Below are 20,824 nucleotides of genomic sequence, written 5' to 3'. Positions count from 1 at the left end.
AAAGCTCCTGAAAACTGCTCGGGCCTTTTTTGCTATTTAGATGCAATAGGTGAGTCTTACAGGGTTTAAGGTGTTCAGGGATGGTTGAGGTATGACAAGCAGTTTCATCAACGTAAAGTGTTCAGGCCTCACATCCGTTGGGATCACAAAGATATAGCGTTGTGGATGAGGGTTATGGTCCTGTCTAGATTAGGTCAAGCTAGTCAGCCTTTTCATGGGGGCACTGGGAGTTCAGGGCAGTTGGAACATTCGGTGGCATTGCAGAAAGGACTGTGTTTTTCCTTTAATGAGGGGACGTGCAAATTCGGGAACAAGTGTAAATTTAAACATGAATGTTCGGCCTGCGGGGGCACGCACGGTGCAGCAAAATGTTTCAGAGGAAATAGGCAGAAAGGAGGCGATTCAGCTGAAAAAAGGGGTGACTCCGATGTGGTGGGACATGATGGAGGGCTTCTAAGTAGATATCCTGATACAGCGGCAGCAGCTTTGCTGCGCGATGATTTTAGGGAAGGCCTCAAAATCCCATTTGTTGAGCAAGAAGTTCAGTTATCTAAAAAGAATTTGAAATCAGTGTCACAATTTCCTGAAGTAGTCTCGGAAAAATTGAGGAAAGAAGTTGCATTGGGTAGAATGGCAGGGCCATTTGCAGAGCCTCCTGTCGATAATTTGAGGGTGTCACCACTCGGTGTGGTCCCAAAGAAAGAACCGAATAAACACAGGCTGATCCACCATTTATCTTTTCCAAAAGGCTCCTCAGTTAATGATGGGATTGACCCTCAATTGTGTTTGGTACTGTACACGTCATTTGATATGGCTATGGAGTGGGTTTTGTTTGTGTGGCAGAGGGGCCAAGCTAGCAAAAACTGATATCGAGGCAGCTTTCCGTTTATTACCGGTTCACCCCAAGAGTATGCATTTGTTGGATTGTTTTTCGGACGGCGGGTTTTTTGTTGATCGTTGTCTTCCTATGGGTTGCTCGCTTTCCTGTGCTTATTTTGAGGCGTTTAGCACCTTTCTGGAATGGGTTGTTAAAGACGTGTCTGGGTTAAGTTCGTGTATCCATTACCTGGATGATTTTTTTTGTTTGTTGGTCCCGCTCAGACAGCAGATTGTTCAGTTTTGTTGCACACAATGGAGAGCATGGTGAGACAATTTGGGGTCCCGTTAGCGGAAGAAAAGACAACGGGTCCGGTGACGGGGTTGAGTTTTCTGGGAATCGAAATCGACACCATGGCAATGGAATGCAGGTTACATGCAGACAAGCTAATTGCTCTACGCGAGGAGGCGGTTAGAGCAGTCAGTTTAAAAAAGATAACCTTACGTGGTTTGCAATCATTGTTAGGAAAACTAAATTTTGCTTGCAGGATCATGCCGATGGGGCATGCCTTTTGTCGGCGTTTGTCATTGGCAATGATAGGGGTAAAGTCACCCTTGTATTTTATCAGACTGAAAAGAGAATATCGTGAGGACTTGAAGGTGTGGGCAGTTTTTCTCGACGAGTACAACGGCAGATCTCTTTGGATCCAGCTGGTGGTGTATGCCAACACCTTGGGCATCATGGTCAATATCATCGAGGAGAGCTGTTTTGGTCTATTCTTTCAAGGGAGCTGGTTGGCGGCGGAATGACCTACGGCTTGAAAAATGCAGGGTGTAACTATGAATCGGATATTGCTTCAACTGTTTCCAAGGGTCATGGCGTTGTCCTTGTGGGGCGACAAATTAATTAATTCAAAGATCTGTTTTCCCTGTGAACACGTGGGGGTGGTGACAGCCATAAACTCATTGTCAGCGGCAACGCCAGCTGTGGTGAAGGTGTTGCAACACTTGGTTTTCTTTGGCCTTAAATTTAATTTATGGATTGTGCCTGAGGTTGGACCGTTTGTGCTTGATCCAATCGTTGATGTTCTTTCTCAATTTCAGTGGCAGCGCTTCACGGATTTGGCACCTCAAGGGGAGGCATCGGGCCTGGAATGTCCAGTGGAGCTATGGAACCTGTCGTGCGGGCTGTAAGGGATCTATTTTCTAGGTCACTGTCGGACAGATCGTGGACTCAATATGGTCAGGCGTGGTGTTTGTGGGAATCGTGGAGGGCGAACATGGAGGAAGAGATGGATGAAGATTGTAGATTGTTGTTGTTCATTGGTCACTATTGGGAAGGGGAAGCAGGGTGGTCTGTAGCGATATTGAATAAGTTTTTGGCGGGGCTATCTTAGTTTTAAGATCAGAGGTTTCAGGGATGTAACAAAATCCTTTTTCGTGCGTCAAGTGGTTAGAGGCTGGAAAATAGGGTGAAAGGCGATGGATGGCAGGCGTCCCGTTTCTTATGAAGTGCTATTAGCTATCGGTCGTCACTTGAAGGAGGTATGTTCATCAGATTGGGAAGTGGTTTTGTTTAAATCGGCTTTTTCGTTGGCCTTTTTTGGGGCTTTTCGGCTGGGGGAGTTGATTAGCCCTTCTAGGTGTAAAAAGGGTAATTTGTTGAGAGAAAATGTAGATGTCGATGGCAATAAAGAGATTGTGTTTATTAAATCGTCTAAAACGGATTTGTTTGGCAAGGGATGCAAAGTGGTTATATTCGGTGTTGATGGTTCCCCCTTATGCCCAGTGGTATGTGTAAAGAATTACATGTCTAGGGGTGGTGTTCTGATTGAGCCATTGTTAGTTCATGAAGACGTCTCTTTCTTGCCTCCCTTTCAGTTTATCACGATATATAGAAGATTTGGAAGCGAGTGGCATCCCCACGACTGATTATAGCGGGCACTCTTTTAGGATTGGGGCTGCGACAGAGGCAGCCAGAATGGGTCTGGGCGACAAAATGGTTAGGAGGATTGGACGTTGGGAATCTATGAGGTTTCGTTCGTATGTTTGTCCGGTGCTAGTGTGAAGATCTTAGCTGGCATTGCGTTGTTGTTTGTTACATATCTGTCGCTTTTCTTTTATTTCAGAGGCTGATCTGATGCTCGTTTGGATAATGGGGCATTTGTTCATTTTTTGGGCCGCGTTGAGAGCAGCGGTTCGTCTGGAAGGGTGACAATTAGGTTTCCCCGGAAGTCCATAACGCTATGTTGGATCGGTAAAAGGGGAATGGTTTGAAAGCAATGGTTGACTGAATTTCAACGGTTGGACAGGGTGCCAGAAGTGGTTGTGGTACATTTGGGGGAGAACGATTTGGACAAACGACCTTGTAGGGAGTTGATCAAGGATATTAAATTTGATATGTTGAGGTTATGGGCCATGTTTCCAAAGGTCTTATTAATTTGGTCTGATATCATCCTGCGGAAGGTGTGGCGAGGTGCCAGGTCTATTGACGGAGTAAATAGAGCAAGGATCAAAGTGAACAGAGCTATATCCCAGTTCATAGTTCGGAATGGGGCGATGGTAGTGAGGCACATGGATTTAGAATCGGGCCAGGGCAGATTTTGGAGAGCTGATGGAGTACACTTGAACGCGGTGGGGACGGATATGTGGTGTCTGGCTTTTCACAATGGCATTGAGCTAGGTTTAAAGGTGAGGAGGGACATAAATGGCTAAGGTGTCAGACCATTTATGTTTGTGGCGGGGGGGAGGTCCTCGAAGTCGGTGGAAGTGGAAAATGGCAGATTACTGGGGGGGATCTTGAGAGGTCTTGGACTCCCCATGAGTGAATTTAACTAAGTGTGGTTCAATTATCCCACTGGAGGGGTATTCAAGGGACCCTTGGATGGGTTTTTTGGTTGACCAGGTTGGTTGTTATCTATCCCTGAGCTGGTGCTTAATGGCTGGGGGTAAGACTTTACCTGAGGGCCAAGGTGGGATTTCGATATTTGAGGTTTATAATTTTGGGGCTTCGAGGACCACCCCTCCTATTTTTCAATTGTTAAAATTGTTTTATACTTTATGTTAATAAAAGGCTGCTGTGGCCATTTAAATCCAAACAACGGTTTAAGTGTTTCTTTAAGGGGGGGGCAGGGGGGAGGTTTTATTATATCGGGTTTGAAGGGCTGGGGGCATGTGTTATCAAGAGTTACTTGGGAGAGTTTAATGTAAGCTCATGGGAGTCACGTATACCATTATGTCAAGACTTCAATCCAATCGAGAACCTGTGGAAAGAGCTGAAAATTGCTGTTCACAAACAATCTCCATCAAACCTCACTGAGCTCGAGCTGTTTGCCAAGGAAGAATGGGCAAGAATTTCAGCCTCTCGATGTACAAAACTGATAGAGACAGAACCCAAGTGACTGCAGCTGTAATCGCAGCAAAAGGCGGCGCAACAAAGTATTAAGTTAAAGGGGCCGAATAATATTTCACGCCCCACGTTTCAGTTTTTGAATTTCAAAATGTAAAATAGCCAATACATTTCGTTCAACTTCACAATTGTGCTCCACTTGTTGTTGATTCTTCACCCAAAATTTACATTTGGTATCTTTATGATTGAAGCATGATATGTGGGAAAAGGTTGAAAAGTTCCAGGGGGCTGAATACTTTCGCAAATCACTGTATAGAAAAAAGCAATTTTTCTGCAGTTTTTGTCGTTTTTTTATTCATTTTCTTTATACAGCTGAAGTATTATTACTGTCATGTAGTTATTTGAAAAGTGCTGTTGGTTTTTACTGTATGTATGCGCAACAAATGTATTTTATACTATATAACTGCATTTTCATACGTTTTTATTGCCTTTTCTTTTTTCGATTTTTTAAAAAATTTTCATTAAATATTATAAAAATTTTAAATCACATTAGGAGATTACTGTTTTCTATGTTTGTTTATTCTAACCTTTTAACGTACTATCATACATTATTCTCGGTGTCAATATGATGTTATTTTAATGGATTCTGTCAAAAGGTTTTGCTGTGTAATCTGAGAGCAGTATGATGTGGGGGCAGAGAGCCTAATTCCAGCGATGTGTCACTTACTGGACTGCTTGGTACAGTTTTGATAAAATCACAGTTTACTCTTCTGTGGATCTAGCAGTGCTGTGAACGCTGAGCTGTGTATAACCCCGCCCACACCACTGATTGGCAGCTTCCTACGTACACTCTGTATATTGTCAGCAATCTGCCAATCAGTGCTGGGGGCGGAGCTACACAGATTAGCTAGTCTGCCTGGCACACAACACCTAGTCCTCTACTGATAATCTCCTGCTGATAAAACATTGATTGTATTCAAACTACAGCAATCTGCTGAGCAAGTGACACATCCCTGGAATCAGAGTTTCTGCCCCTACATTATGCTGCTCTTAGATTCCATAGCAAAACCTGCTGACAGATTCCATTAAGCCAGCATTTAGAGACCTATTCATGTAGGGCCATTATACTGTGGGGGAAGCTAAGGGGTATTGTATATGGGGAGTGGCAACATCATACTCTCATATTGTGGAATTGGGGTGACAAGGGAAATGTTACTGTAGGATGATCATGCTGTGGAGAACAATAAACTGTCTTGAAGGGTATGGTGGCAGCATTATACTGTTTTGGAGGCCCTGTGGGGAAATCATAGGAGTCACTGTGGGGCATTATGTTGTGTTGGGATGCTGTGGGGGCATCGTACAGTGCGAGTAGTGGGTACTACGAGGACATCTTGTGTGGTGGAATTCACTATGGAGTATCATATTATGTGTAGGGAGACATTTTTAGGGATATACTACTCTATGAGGGCCATGAAAGGGGTATCATGGTGGGTTTCATTAGAGGCACAATTACTAAGTAGATGCTGCAAATACATGTACCTCTCACTGTCATTAAAATTTGGGAAAGTATGCCGTTCTGTGACTGTACCTATATGCAGACCTTTCCTACTCCACAAATTTTTATTTATTTTTGATTTTTGGAGGGAGGGGCCTAACTTAGATATTTGCTATAGAGTCCCATGATTTTTATGAATGCCTTTACACAACACCCAACCTGTGGACAGATGTATTGCTATTTTTTTATAATCCAGTACAACCTTTTTAAAGGCAGAATTAACCAAGACCTGCTTGGTTTAGAAGCAAGTGGCTCAAGCTTTGCCAAACAACTATTTGTTAAAGGCTTGCTTGGTGAATTGGATTATGTAAGTCACAGGTCAGGGTGAGCAACATGGAACAGAGGTGATGGAGCAGCAGAGTGGCTGGCATGGCTGCATGGAACATGGATCAGAGAGGTTCAGAGCAGCAGTGTCTGTAGGAAAACACACAGAAATAAAGAGTAAGAAGCACTAAATAAATCAGAGCCAGATGAGAATTTGCAAAAGACTAGCAGCAAAAGAGTGGTTAATAACAGAAATGTATGCAATCAGGGACTTGTTGCAGGCATATGGTTAATGGCAGAGCTGTATACTTGCAATAAACAAATGGTTAATGGCAGTCGCATGTTTGCAGCAGACAGATGGTTAATAGCAGATTTCCATGACTTTAGCAGACAGATTGTCTACAGCAATCATAAGACTGCCATTAACTAACGGTTATCCACAGGACTGCAGTGATGAATAGGTAAAATGGTTATTGCTTGCAGTGATGAGATTACTCACAGCAATAGTAAATATGAATAATTACACTGGTCTACAAAAAAAAAAATTCTGGCATGGACTTTAAGAACAGTTTTAGACTAATTTGAGGGTGCTGAATTCAAATCTGATCTTATAATTTCTCTATCACATCACGTTTTTGCGCTATAGGTATATAGCCCATTTTCATGAATTCCATGATAAATATAAGTAGTGAATGAAAAGTGCCGGATTATACGGTTCACTAAGGTAAACTTAGTTTTCATTTAGTCTCCCAATAAATGTGAGAATATCTTTGTTTTCTTTGAACTTGCATAATTCTCATTTGTTATGATAACACCCTTGTTTTCTGTGCTACTGGGACAGTAGAGCTACAGCAGAGCATTGGGTGAAAACTGAATGGCCTCAGTGACAGAGTTTGGCATCTGGCGATAAGAATGTCACCCATGATAGGAAGGACATTGTCTTTCCTCCCTTACACATAAAACTTGTATTGATGAAGCAGTTCGTCAAAGCTCTCAATCACAGTGGAGAATGCTTTAACTATATATGTTCAACTTTTCCTGGTCTTAGTGAAGAGAAGAAAAAGGCTGGAATATTTGATGGACCTCAAATAAGAACACTTATGAGAGACCCAAATTTTATCACATCAATGAATGAGACAGAAGAAAGAGCTTGGAATGCATTTTGTAATGTGGTGCAGAATATTCTAGGGAATAAGAAAGCCGACAACTATGAAGAGATTGTGGAAGAGCTACTAATGAGTCTGCGAAATCTTGGATGTAGAATGAGTATCAAGATTCACTATTTACACAGCCATTTGGACTGTTTTCCAGAGAACCTTGGGGATGTGAGCGAGGAACAAGGGGAGCGTTTTCATCAGGACATTAAAACAATGGAAGAACGGTATCAAGGCCGGTGGGACTCACATATGATGGCTGACTATTGCTGGAGCTTGATGAGAGACAACCCAGAAGCTGTACATCACAGATAAGCCAAGAAAAGAAAGTTCAAATAACTGCCATTTGTCATTCATCTGTGTGCCATATATATGTGTTTTTATATTTTGTAGTTTAATTCTGGAAGTATATTTGATTTGCTGTACATAGACTTTGTAATCTTTGTTATTCCTTGATTAAAAATATACAAAATGTAGTACCGAAAATCATGTGTTTTTATCTTAAAACATTAGGAGTAATTTTCATCAAAAATTGAAAATATCTTGAAATCCTGATGTGATAGCCAAAAACGGAGTTCATATTCGTAATCAGCAGCCAAAATTGACTTAAAATATGTTTTAAAACCTTTTGCCAGAAAAATTATGTTGACCAGTGTAATGAAGTATCTAGTTTGCAAAGGCAAATACATTTCTGGTGAAGAGCAACAGTATAGTTGGGATGAGGCTGGTCCAAAGTACCTGTAATAGTAGAGTTTAGAGTGCAATAGCACAAGAATTCACAGGACTGAGCTAGGAAATAAATACTAGTAGTTGAATGAAAGTCAGGAGATAATTAGCATGTGCCTGGAGATCAAGCTAAGTGGACTATGATGTAAATTCTTAAACACTAGTCCACACATTCATCATCTCCTGCCTTTACTAATGCAACCTCCTGCTCTGTGGCCTCCCCTCTAACACTCTCGCACCCCTTCAATCTATTCTAAACTCTTTCGCCCAACCAATCCACCTGTCCCCTCCTCTATTCCCCGGCCTCTCCCTCTGTCAATCCCTTCACTGGATCCCCATTACCCAGAGACTCCAGTTCAAAACGCTAAGCATGAAATACACAGCTATCCACAACCTGTCTCCTCCATACATCTGTGACCTCATCTCCCGGTACTTTCCTGCACGCAACCTCCGATCCTCACAAGATCTCCTTCTCTACTCCCCTCTTATCCCCTGTTCTCACAATCGGATACAAGATTTCTCCCGCGCATCACCCCTACTCTGGAACCCTCTACCCCAAAACATCAGACTCTCGCCTACTGTGGAAACCTTCAAAAGGAACCTGAAGACCCACCTCTTCCGAAAAGACTAAAACCTGAAGTAACCACCAAACTGCTGAGCGACCAGCTCTACGCTCACCTACACTGTATCCTCACCCATCCCTTGCAGATTGTGTACCAGTCATGACTTGTATTGTTTAAGATTAGTGATGGGCGAACCCCCCAATGGTCGAGATCATCAGGTTCGCCCGAGTTTTTTTGTAAAGTTCGAGCTCAAGGCTGGAGATGATGCAAACTTGCGTCCGAACCCCCAGCTTGGACTTTACAGATATGGGATGGGGCAGAGGGGCTGTAAAACAGAGCAAAAAATTAATAATAAACATAATTATACTGACCTGTCCAGCGACACGTCCTCCTGTCCCGCTGTCTCCCGGCCGCATTTGCTTCCAGGGCCGCTCATTGGCTTCCGGCGGTATTCACTGCACTCGACAGTCTTCGGCTTTTTCCGGCAGTGTTCGTACGGCACAAACAATGCCAGAAAAAGCCGCAGACTGCCGAGTGAAATGAATACCACCGGAAGCTAATGAGCGGCCCCATAAGCAGAAGCGTCCGGGAGACAGCAGGACGGGAGGACGCGTCGCTCCACAGGTCAGTATAATTATAATTTTTACTATTAATTTTATGCTACAGGCCCTGGACCCGAACTGTAACATGGGTTTCCCATGGAAACCCGTGTTCGGGACCTTGTGATCGAACACTATGTGTTCGGTACGGGTCCAGAACTTTACAGTTCGGGTTCGCCCATCCCTATTTAAGATTACTGTACTTGTTTTTTATTATGTATACCCCTCCTCACACGTGAAGCGCAATGGAATAAATGGTGCTATAATAATAATAAATATTAATAATAACTTCTGACAAGCACAAAGTTGCAGAGAGCAGTTCAATTTCTACACTCACACAGCGGTAGATTAGATGGCCATATTAGTAATTTTCCTAAAACAATACTTTGACTTTGAAAGTAATAACAATCCTAACAAAGATCGCCACAGAACCCACAAATTATCCCTGAATGGTCACTGTCTTTTCTACAAATTTTGCATAAATCAATAGTACATGTGAAAATAAGAATAAGTAATGCATCTTATCAGACAAATCTGCATTTTCTCTATTTATGAGCCACTTCTTCTGAACTCATCTATCACTGTCGAATAGCATCTAAAATAAAAACAAGCAAGGTTTCCAGTACACAAAGATGTCTGAATATCAAGTACAGAAACATAAAATGCTGTTCTTTCCTTTATAAGTGTTTTATTTCACCGCAGAGATGGATTTACAGCTACACTGCTCAGTACTGATGTATAATGTCCTCCATGCTGCTGCTGTTGCTTTTTAGCATGATTTACATAGATTCAGACAAGCAGGAATCCCGTATGTATATGTGTTTTTTTGCATGGCAGACATGATAGCAGTTTGTCTACACCCACCAACTCAGAGACAACTAAAAACTAGAGCCTACAGAAGGGAAAACTTATGAAACAAATGTAGGATATTAACCACACCATGGCCAGAAATAGTGTTATGCTACATAGTCTGTAGGCAGACATAATGTCATGAGTGGGTCTTGTCTTCCAGAGAGATCTGGGGTGAGTAGATCACTACGTATTGTGATTTGCAGATCTTCCATTTTTCCTGTGTATTTGTGTCCTATATTAAATGGATTTGGTTTCCTTTTGGTGCTGAAGAGGTTAACGGCCCTTTCTGTGCTGGTCAGAAACTTGCAGCTCCATTTCAGCTGCTTCAGATCTGGTCATTACCTCTCCCTATAAAACCTGTCACGACCCTCTCTGCCTTGCCAGTGAAAGATTTTCTTCCTTGCTCCTTTCAGAAGCTGTGCTGAATTGGAAATCGTTCTTGCTACTGGAGATTGTTGCGTGCTGTTTTTGGGGTGTATGCTTCCCCCATTGTCCTATTCCCATTTGGTTGGTACATTCCTATCCTTCCCTATATACCTCTCTTTTGGTGAGCGTTTATATGCTTGTTGCTTTCTGTTATCCCTGTCCCTGAGGGGACAGATCAGGGTTTAATAGGAGGATAGTAAAGTCAGAGACTCAGGCCTCTCTACCTTCAAGAGTACCCCTGGGACAGAGATAGGATTCCAGTTCCAGGGCCAGTTTGAGACCCCCCTTCCTTACCGAAGACCGTCATAACAGCACATAACAGCTTATTCTGAAAAGTCACTGGAATTAATAAATATGCTTTAATCTGACCCTGAAGGCTCCTAATTAACTGTATTTTTTTTACTCTTTATGACCTAAAATGATATCAGGCAATGGGTTATCTGAACCTCCCTAACCTCCCCCCCAAAGAATAACATTAATAATATTTTAAAACCTATTAAACTAGTTTAATCTGCCATATAGGTAACGTAAAGAGATTTTTTTTTTGCACTCGACACAGATGGAAGTGCAGTGACATGCTTCAGGAAAATATGAGACACGGTAAACAAGTAGCGCTGACATCTATCTGCATTTCAGGGTCATCACTCGGCACATACTCTAATGGTTTTGTATGAATTATTGATTTATTCAGCTTGTAGAGTAATTCAAGATCAGTGACTGGAGTCATTTGGGTGCGGATTTATATATTTTGCATAAATACAGGATTTTCATGCCAAAAATTCCACTTTACTGACATCTCAAAGGGAAAACATTGCCGATGGCACAACCGAAATGAACAGACAAATAATGTCATACTACTGATGGACTGAAAATCTCTATATGACTGGCTGAGACTTGTGGTCCATCTGCAGCACTACCATAAGCTTCCTAGTCTTCATTTACTCACTGTCACCTCCTTCTGGTGATATTTGGGTACTGCTATGCAAAAAAATTTTGCTAAAAAAATGTGAGAATAGTTTCTCATGCTTTTGGGATAATCCAGCGTGGCTTTGATTATAAACCCTAGCAATCTCAAATTTATAAATATGTAGAGGTTTTTACCTATGTTCATATTGTTTGTCAGTGTTATTTTAATATTATTTTTGCAATTCTTTGTTTACAATTTTTTACCGACTAAGGTGCACTTTTATAATGGGCAGCGTTGGTGATTAATCCTATTGCATTGGAAATAAATGGTACAGATTTAAAGGAAAATCTGCATTCGGAGATTTTGATACAAAGCTCGACATCATAGCTACCTGCAGTCACCACTAGATGGCGCTTACTACTTATTGTGTTGTTACTGAGTTCAGTGTATACAAATACAAGTGAGCTCCCTCTAGTGGTGGTTGCAGATAGCTAGAACATTTACCCACCCAGCCATTAGAGACTTCCCAGTATCGAAGGGAGAAGACAAAACATATTTTTACCATTCCGTTCTACTGTGATTGTACATAAACAGTGAGCTACTGTTTCTAGCCATTATGACTTGTATCCTGCATTTTTCATCCGTTTTCCCCTACTCAGGCTCTATCAATAATTTTCATTCATCTCTGAGCTAGATATCTGCTTCGAGGTCTCATATACACAGCATATACAGAAATGTGGGATTCCTGATCTACTGTCTTTATGTAGCAGCACATGCTCAGATGTAGCAGCCAATTGAAGGCCATTATACAGCAGTACTGAGCGGTGTAGCCGTGAATCCAGCTCTGATGCCAGAGAAAATGCTTACTATAAAGTAGCAGCAGGTGTTTGTGCCTCTGCCTCTCTCGTTACCTCTGCTTCTCACTTTGATCCCTCTCCTCTTCCCCACTCCCCTCTTTATAGACTATACTAGGCAGCTGTAATATGATTCCTCAGTGAGCCGGCAGTCAATTTTATTTTGATTAAGCCAGAATTGAAAGTTTTTTTAATGGGTGATACGTTCAGAAAGCAGGATGGAGACTAATACATGAATAAATAGCAAATTTCTGTAATAAAATATATAGCAATGTTTCTCAAAGCTTATCAAATGTTCTCAAGTTTGTTCACATTATTGATTTATGGAACATTTATTAAAGCCACAATTTAACTTCTGTTCATTTTAATGTGCAGCGGGAATCGAAAAAAAAACAGTAGGTTTTTTTTTTTTTTCATTAATACAATTTATGAAATAGCTTTCTTCTGTGGGTTGATACAATTACTGTGATACCAATTATGTGTAGTTTTTGTTTTCTATGCTTCAACGTTTTCACATAATACAAGCTTGTTTCCTTAAAAAAAAAATTCACATTCTTATCTTTGAAGGAAAATTTGCATCACTTTTAGGGTTCATACGATTTGATGACTAATTTTAATACAGGAAAGTTATATATCTTTGTGTTAGCCAGCAGATAGAGAAATATTAAGATCTGAGAGTCTTCAGTGGTTGATACCTTTTAATGGCTAACTGAAAAGATGGTAACACATTGCAAGCTTTCGAGACTACACAGGTCTCTTCATCAGGCAAAGACTAAAAGAAATTCTGAAGAGTCACATTTATGCACAATGGGGCACAGGAATAATGCAACAGATTAGACAAGTGACGTGACGCAGAACTATCAGTATGGGAGAGGAATAAACAGTTATAGTCTTAAATATTATAACAGTTCATAGATAAGGAGTGTGAAAGTTTTATTGTCCTGTGATTGAGGTCTGTTCCATGGTTGTGATGACCCCCACAAGGTCTAAATAGCACATTCCTTAGATGATGTAGAAATACATAAATCCATGTGACACATTCATTCCTGCACTGAGACTGTCAAAGGTCATCATTAGCTTATATTCCCAGACTCTTCTGTCTCTCTACGTTTTGAGGTTTCCTTTTTAATACTAGTAATTCCATGTCTGTATTAAAAGGTAACTTCAAATCTCTTATCTATTACATTATTTCTGTGTCCAGTTGTGCATAAATATGTGATTCCTCCGATTTTGTTTTAGTCTTTGCCTGATGAAGAGACCTGTGTAGTCTGGAAATCTTGCAATTTGTTACCATATTCTCAGTTAGCCATTAAAAGGTATCAACCACTGATGACTCTCAAATCTTCACTAATTTTATGCATTTTTCAGACACAATGTGCTGTGTGATATAAATTATACGTCAAATGTATTATACTTATTGTATTGCAGTATCACAGCACCATATATCTTTATTTTTTATGGTTTATTTTTTTTTTTTTTTAAAAGGTAATCATTTATTTTTGAAGAGGGGGAGGCGACTTTTTTAATTGCATTTTTTCCCATACCCATGAATTGTTTTAGCATAGTAATTATCCTAGGAATTTATTAGGACGTGGATTGAGTCCCCCAACATGCTATGGTAATCAGGACCACGCAATGAAGTTGTCTTCTTTCCTTTGAAGCCATTGTTTCCATTTACTATGGCATCTCAGAGGTTAACCAGACCACTGCAAACTATCATCCGACCACTAAAGTGGAAGTCCATCTGTCAATCACTGCCAAGCTCTCACAGCCCTTCGCATGGGCAAAGCTTCTGTGCCAGCTCGATCCTCCTGACTTACATCAGAAAAGACAATCCATGCATGCAGGGGTTAATTTCTGAAAAATGATGCAATAAAAGACGTACAGCATATGAGAGAATCAGATGCTATATGCACATGACCCTCAGCCCAAACTCTGCTGCGAGTGTCATTTTTCTGTGATCCGATTCTCTTCCATGCTAAGAATTGGGTTACAGGTATGGAGAAGATGGAGAACTTAATTTCTCCATCTTCTCCATTGTGTGAGTCAGCATATATGGGACTGCACTCAGATGACATCGGAGTGCAGTCCGATGTTTTGCACGCACCCATAGTCTTGTGTGGGTTCACCGTCCGATATATGCTGCCAATCGCAGTATGAAGCAATTTTTTGTATCTCGCCAACTCGGCGTGAGAAAAAAAAACACTAGTCGGCACTGCTCCATAGTATAGTATTGGGCCCAGTGCTATCAAACATCGCATAGCACTCATCCATGTGAGCAAACCCAAAGAGAAATATCGAGAGCAGGAGGAAAAATGATGTATAAGCCTAAGTGAATTGTATTATTGACAAGGAATCAATATTCTCATAAATCCATCATTATGTAGAATCAATAACGTGCACGGCTGTTGTGCTCCCCCAGCTTCTAGCCTGCCGTAATGAATGACACATGCAGTACTGGTTACTAATAATGCAGCTCTCGGTCTTAGGGTATGTGCACACGATGCAGATTTAGTGCAGAACTGCAGCAGATTTTTCTGCAGCAGAAACGCTGCAGAACTGCACTGTGATCACAGTACAATGTAAATCAATGGGAAAAAAAAAAAGCTGTGCACATGGTACAGAAAAATCTGCGCAGAAACGCTGCAGATTTCAAAGAAGTGCCTGTCACTTCTTTTGTGCAGTTCTGCAGCGTTTCTGCACCCCTCCATAATAGAAATCTGCAGGTGCGTTTTTGATGCGTTTTTGATGCGTTTTTTGTGCAGATTTGTGCTAAAAAACGCATCAAAAACGCATAAAAAACGCATAAAAAACGCACCTGCAGATTTAGTGCAGAACTGCAGCAGATTTTTCTGCACTAAATCTGCATCGTGTGCACATACCCTTTTCTGCACTAAATCTGCATCTCCTGGCAGAATCTGCAGGTGCGTTTTTTATGCGTTTTTGATGCGTCTTTGATGCGTTTTTGATGCGTTTTTGATGCGTTTTTTGTGCAGATTTGTGCTAAAAACGCATCAAAAACGCACAAAAAACGCATAAAAAATGCACCTGCAGATTCTGCCAGGAGATGCAGATTTAGTGCAGAACTGCAGCAGATTTTTCTGCACTAAATCTGCATCGTGTGCACATACCCTAACTCTCTGTAGCTCTTATGTTATATAGTGATGCTTGAATATTTGTGAACCCATCAGAATTGTTCATGTTTTTGCTAAATTTGACCTAAAAATGACATAGAACCAAATCAAACACATGGGTCGAAAATATTAGATTTTTTGTTATTGAGGAAAATAATTTAACACTACATGTTTGTGAGGGTCAAAAGTATGGGAACCTTTGCTTTCGGAGTCTGGTGTGACCCCTGTCGTCCAGTAATCCTTCTACACCTCAGCTTGGAGGAATTTTAGCACACTCCTAGCTATAAAACAGCTTCTCCGCTGGCATGTTGGTGGATTGGTGGAGACTTCAGGTCCTTCCATATCCATTTCTATAGGATTAAAGGGGCTGTCCACTACTAGGACAACCCATTCTTGATCAAAATGTTTGGCGCCCATAAAATAATAAAGTCCCCATTTCCCTCCCGTGCAGGCGCCATTCCCGGGGTGTTGGCACTCACTCTCACCGGAGCTCTCGTGCGTTGTTGTGACACATGACGCCGGGGCCCAATCAACTCTAGGGTCACCGTCTCCGTATTCGGACAGTGACGCCAGCGCTGATTTAGTTAGTGACCCCCAACTTCTCACAGTACAAATTAGATTACACTACTGGGACAAGCTAGCAAAACACTCGACAAACTGCAACGCAAATCACAGCCACATATAAACACACATACTGTAGCATTAACATCTTCAAACAGAGTATCACAAAATCACGTTTTATGTAAACTGTTCATCTGATGCCATTTGTATTGAGATATGTTAAACTAAGAGTAAAAGAAAGGAACAAATCTGTTTACTGTATTGATCCGTCTCCAAAAAAACCTAATCAGCAAATCGAAACAGAATAAAGCAAGATACTATGACTGCATAATATACAAATAAAGGTCACCTTGTTGTAGCTGATGGACTCTCATGAATTGGCCAATTTTTGGTTAAGTGCCTTAATTTTATAAGTATATTCTATATAGCAGTAATGAAGTCCAACTTTCATATATTCAATGTTTGCACACATATTAGTGCTTTAATGTGCACTACTGTATTCTTTTGTTTGTGTCTGATGCAGTCCCAGCAGCTTGCACTCGGTTTACACTTGCTTTATTTTCTTCAGCGGTGCTGGCCAGTTTTTTGAAGCATACATTTGAAGATGGCGATTGCCTCGATATTTGGTTGAGTTCCTCCTCCTATCAGCCTAAGGCTTGTGTTAACTGTAACTGCCCTTTAAATGTGTTGGCTTTAGCTAAGGAGAGGCAGGTGTGATAAATATTCGGCTTAGGGTCCCGTCAAAGGAAGGTTGTCTTGATGTGGTTGATGGGCTCTCATTAATTGGCAAATTTGTGCACCAAGAACCTTCATTTTAAAAGTAAATTCTATATAGAAATAATGCAGTCGAAATGGAATATATACAATGTTTGAAAATATCTGCAATCTCACACTCCAAATATCACCGCGACCTGTCACTTGCCTTCCTCACTCAACATGGCAGTTCAAAGAAATATCTCAGCAGGGGGCGACATTGAGCACTGAAGGAAGCTTTTCCCAGGTTGCACAAAATCTTGATCCCAAATGTGGTGTGAGCTACCAAATGGAATTACCACATTTTTACGTTGTCCGCTTTATATTCACAGGACCATTGATCATTCATATATGTGAATATCTAGCACCTTGTAACACATTGTGTATTGTACTTTTTGTAAATATTCTGGAATCTCTTTGGACCCCTCCTAAAATATTGTACAACTAAACATGAAAGGATATAAACACCCTTAAAGGAATATTTATTGTCAAAATAAATTTATTCAGGTTAAAAAACAATTGTTACATTAGAGTTTCATTACAATACTAGATGTTGGCCCAATTCAAAAGCATCGGGTATTCTAGAATATGTATGTATGTATGTTGCGCTGTCAGTGGTGTTTAAATCCCGCACTAATATCGCTGATTGGCTGATATCCGAGACAGACAATTAGACCCTTAGACAAGACAATGGCGGCACTTGACAGCCGGCTTGTCAGCCGGCTGGCCTCGACCAATCAGAGACTGTGCCCGTTGCTGATTGGTCGACGCCTGGCGGCCTCGACCAATCAGCCACGCGTACAGGCCAGCCGGCCTCAACCAATCAGAGACTGTGCGCGTCGCTGATTGGTCAAGGCCTGGCGGCCTCGACCAATTCAGCGACGCGGGATTTCCAGGACAGACAGCCAAATCTGTTATGAACTGGTGGTTTAGGAGCAACATGGGACGAGCTCTGAAGGAGGTGGTACCTGTACTGACCGCAGTCCCTAAGCTCAACACAACACTAGAAGTAGCCGTGGGATGCTCCTGTCACTCCCTAGGCACCTTGACACAGCCTGAGAACTAACTACCCCTAAAGATAGTTTTCCTGTTTCTATCTTACCTCAGAGAAAATCCCCAAAGGATAGATAGCCCCCCACAAGTAATGACTGTGAGTGGAGAGGGAAAAGACATACACAGAATGAAACCAGGATGTAGCACAGGAGGCCAGTCTAGCTAGATAGATAAAACAGGATAGAATACTGTGCGGTCAGTATAAAAACTACAAAAATCCACACAGAGTTTACAAAAATCTCCACACCTGACTAAAGGTGTGGAGGGTAAATCTGCTTCCCAGGGCTTCCAGCTTAACTGAATTAATCCATACTAACAAGCTGGACAAAAAAAAAGCACAGAACGGATAAGTCCACAACACGTGGACAGAAAAGAGCAAAGAAAGGACTTAACTTTGCTGAACTGGTCAGGATATCAGGGAAATCCAAGAGAGATGTGAATCCAACCAGGAACCATTGACAAGTGGCACTGCTGAAGGGAAGAGCCAGGCATAAATAGTCGAGCAGAAAGACAATCAGTGGAAGCAGCTGCAGACTGCTAAATCCAAGGAGCAGCCATACCACTTAAAACCACCGGAGGGAGCCCAAGAGCAGAACTCACAAAAGTGCCACTTACATCCACCAGAGGGAGCCCAAGAGCGGAATTCACAACACAAATCCTTAGACAATTATTTATAAAGATGGTGTCTCTTTAGCTTCCACAGCCTCTATGTACCACAGTACATAGCAGACTGCGGAATGAGTTACCATCAAATACATCTCTTCTTCTGACCTTTCTTCTAAGTTGCTTTATTGCCACGTCAAAGCTGAATGTTCACATAGTTATAAATCCGCTTAGAAGAAAGCAATAAAAAATATTAGATAGGAGTTAAAAATGCCGCCATAAGGCAAAGGTTACTGACAAATTCACTAGTAATGAATTCAGTAGTCTGCTATGTACAGCAATGCATAGAGGCTGCAGAATACTAGCAGTCCACAATTTGTGCCAAAATTCTAAAGCAAAAATTATTTTTATTAAAAAATGTATGTGTTTAAGAAAACCAAATGTCCTCCCACATATTTTAATTAGAAAACAAGATACCCTTTTGGCTTCAAAGGAAGCAGGGGGAGGGGCAACTGAATCTTCCCTTCTAATGTGTTGGTGAAGAGAAAGCTGGAAGGAAAAGTTACTGACTTAGACAAACATGTCTTAAACAAAAAACATACCACTAGAAAGAAGGAAAATGCCCCACATTTTTCACATAGAGACCCCATAAACATCTCCTAATAAAGTACCCCAATTCATGTATTTTTCAAAAATGACTGTCTCTCATCCCTCCTATTATAATACAGAGATATCCTTCCTTTCACTTTCTGTTGGTTTGACCCATCCCAGGAGGAGTGATGACGAGAGATAGTCATGATTTGTGATACTCTATCAGGAGATGATTACGTTTAGGCACCTAAATGTGGCCACTTGGTAGTTGTGATATGCATTGCAGTCTGTAGATGATTTTTCTAGCGTGTCGTGAATTAATTTGTGTTGTGAGAAATTGATGTTCTTGACAAGATGTATGGAAATGTAATGGTTGACACGTGAGCTGGCCATATTTGAGCTATCATTTAACATCATAATTTTTTTGCTGTACCAGAGAATTTTCTACTAAAAAAACTGTCTTTATTTCAGTCCTACATTAAGTGTATGTTAGCTATGCTTAGATTCTTTTGAGCTGTTCAAAGAACCTTTAGAATGTATCTGTGTTCCAGTACACTAATGCAATGTCTTCTCTTGCAGGTAACGCCTTTGTGGTCAGCTTGGCCTTTGCAGACCTGGTGGTGGCCTTCTATCCCTATCCACTAGTCCTAGTGGCCATTTTTAAGAATGGTTGGGTTCTTGGAGATATACACTGCAAAGTGAGTGGATTTGTCATGGGTCTGAGCGTCATTGGATCCATCTTCAACATCACAGGGATTGCCATAAACCGGTACTGTTACATCTGCCACAGCTTTGTCTATGACAAGGTCTTCAGCACTTGGAATACAATATTTTATGTATGTCTAATCTGGGTCCTTACTGTTCTGGCCACAGTCCCAAACTTTTTTGTTGGCTCTTTGGAGTACGACCCTCGGATCTATTCCTGTACGTTTGTTCAGACTGTAAGCATGTCATACACAATCACTCTGGTGGTCATCCATTTCATTGTTCCCATCACTGTGGTCACATTTTGCTATCTCCGAATATGGATTTTGGTCATTCAAGTAAGAAGAAAAGTCAAGTCGGAGACAAATCCAAGGATGAAACCTAGTGACTTTAGGAACTTTCTAACAATGTTTGTAGTTTTTGTCATTTTCGCTTTTTGTTGGGCTCCACTGAACCTCATCGGCTTAGCTGTGGCCATCAACCCTAAGAAGGTGGCGCCCAAAATTCCCGAGTGGCTGTTCGTCTTAAGTTACTTCATGGCTTACTTTAACAGTTGCCTTAATGCTGTGATTTATGGGCTTTTGAACCAAAACTTTCGAAAAGAATATAAAAGGATTTTAGTATCTCTGTGGACACCAAGGCTTTTCTTTCAGGAACTCTCCAGAGGAGGAACCGAGTGCCCAAAGAGCAAACCGTCTCCTGCCCTGAATAACAATGAACATATGAGAATTGATACCGTCTAACTCCACTGTGAAGGACCGATCACCGAGAGCCATTGAACATACACGTTTACTTGTTTTACATTGAATTTATTTTACTGCATATTTTTTTATCTCTAAAGAAAAAAAGAACCTCAAAAAATGCTATTTTTACATCCTATAAATGTACAAATTGTTTAAATCAACTGATGAGATGACTTGATTATATATATATTGCGTGGAAAGCATATGGCACAGTTCTTTCAATTTAATTACTTAGACACTTTTCTGATGTACCTTATATCAAAGACTTATCTTTTAATACTGTGACATTACTTTGGGATGGAACTGACATTTCTCAAAAGAAATCTGTCCATAACATCAACCCCCTAACCATATATATGGGCACAAAGGTCTTTGAAATGTAAATCCATCGACACTTTTAGATCTTGTATCTGTTGCTGCATTCCCAAGTAGATAGCATTTTAATTGACGTTAAGTGCTCTGGGCAGAACAGAGCACTTTAGGAGCCACTGCCTCCCCAGGTTGGTTACCTGTCCAGCACCAGCCACTATAGCTTGATTGTTAGTTCACGGTCTGTGTGATGTAAGACAAGAATATCAGGCAGTGAGCAGTCAATCAAGATAAAGAGGCTGGCGCT

At 41.1% G+C, this 20,824-nt stretch overlaps 1 protein-coding gene across 1 annotated transcript in view; it reads left to right on the top strand.

Moving 5' to 3' along the window:
- Nucleotides 1-20,516, top strand: part of LOC138671242 (melatonin receptor type 1B) — a 222,473-nt gene extending 201,957 nt beyond the window's left edge. Inside the window, exon 2 of the mRNA XM_069759234.1 lies at nucleotides 19,340-20,516. Coding sequence (XP_069615335.1) covers nucleotides 19,340-20,208 — 869 coding nt within the window. The 3' untranslated portion in view covers nucleotides 20,209-20,516. The remainder of the gene's footprint in view (nucleotides 1-19,339) is intronic.
- Nucleotides 20,517-20,824: the final 308 nt, after the last annotated feature.

Source organism: Ranitomeya imitator, chromosome 3 (assembly GCF_032444005.1).
Source record: "Ranitomeya imitator isolate aRanImi1 chromosome 3, aRanImi1.pri, whole genome shotgun sequence".
NCBI lineage: Eukaryota > Metazoa > Chordata > Amphibia > Anura > Dendrobatidae > Ranitomeya > Ranitomeya imitator.
The sequence above is the reverse complement of the archived record's forward strand: the minus strand, read 5'-3'. Positions and strand labels throughout refer to the sequence as shown.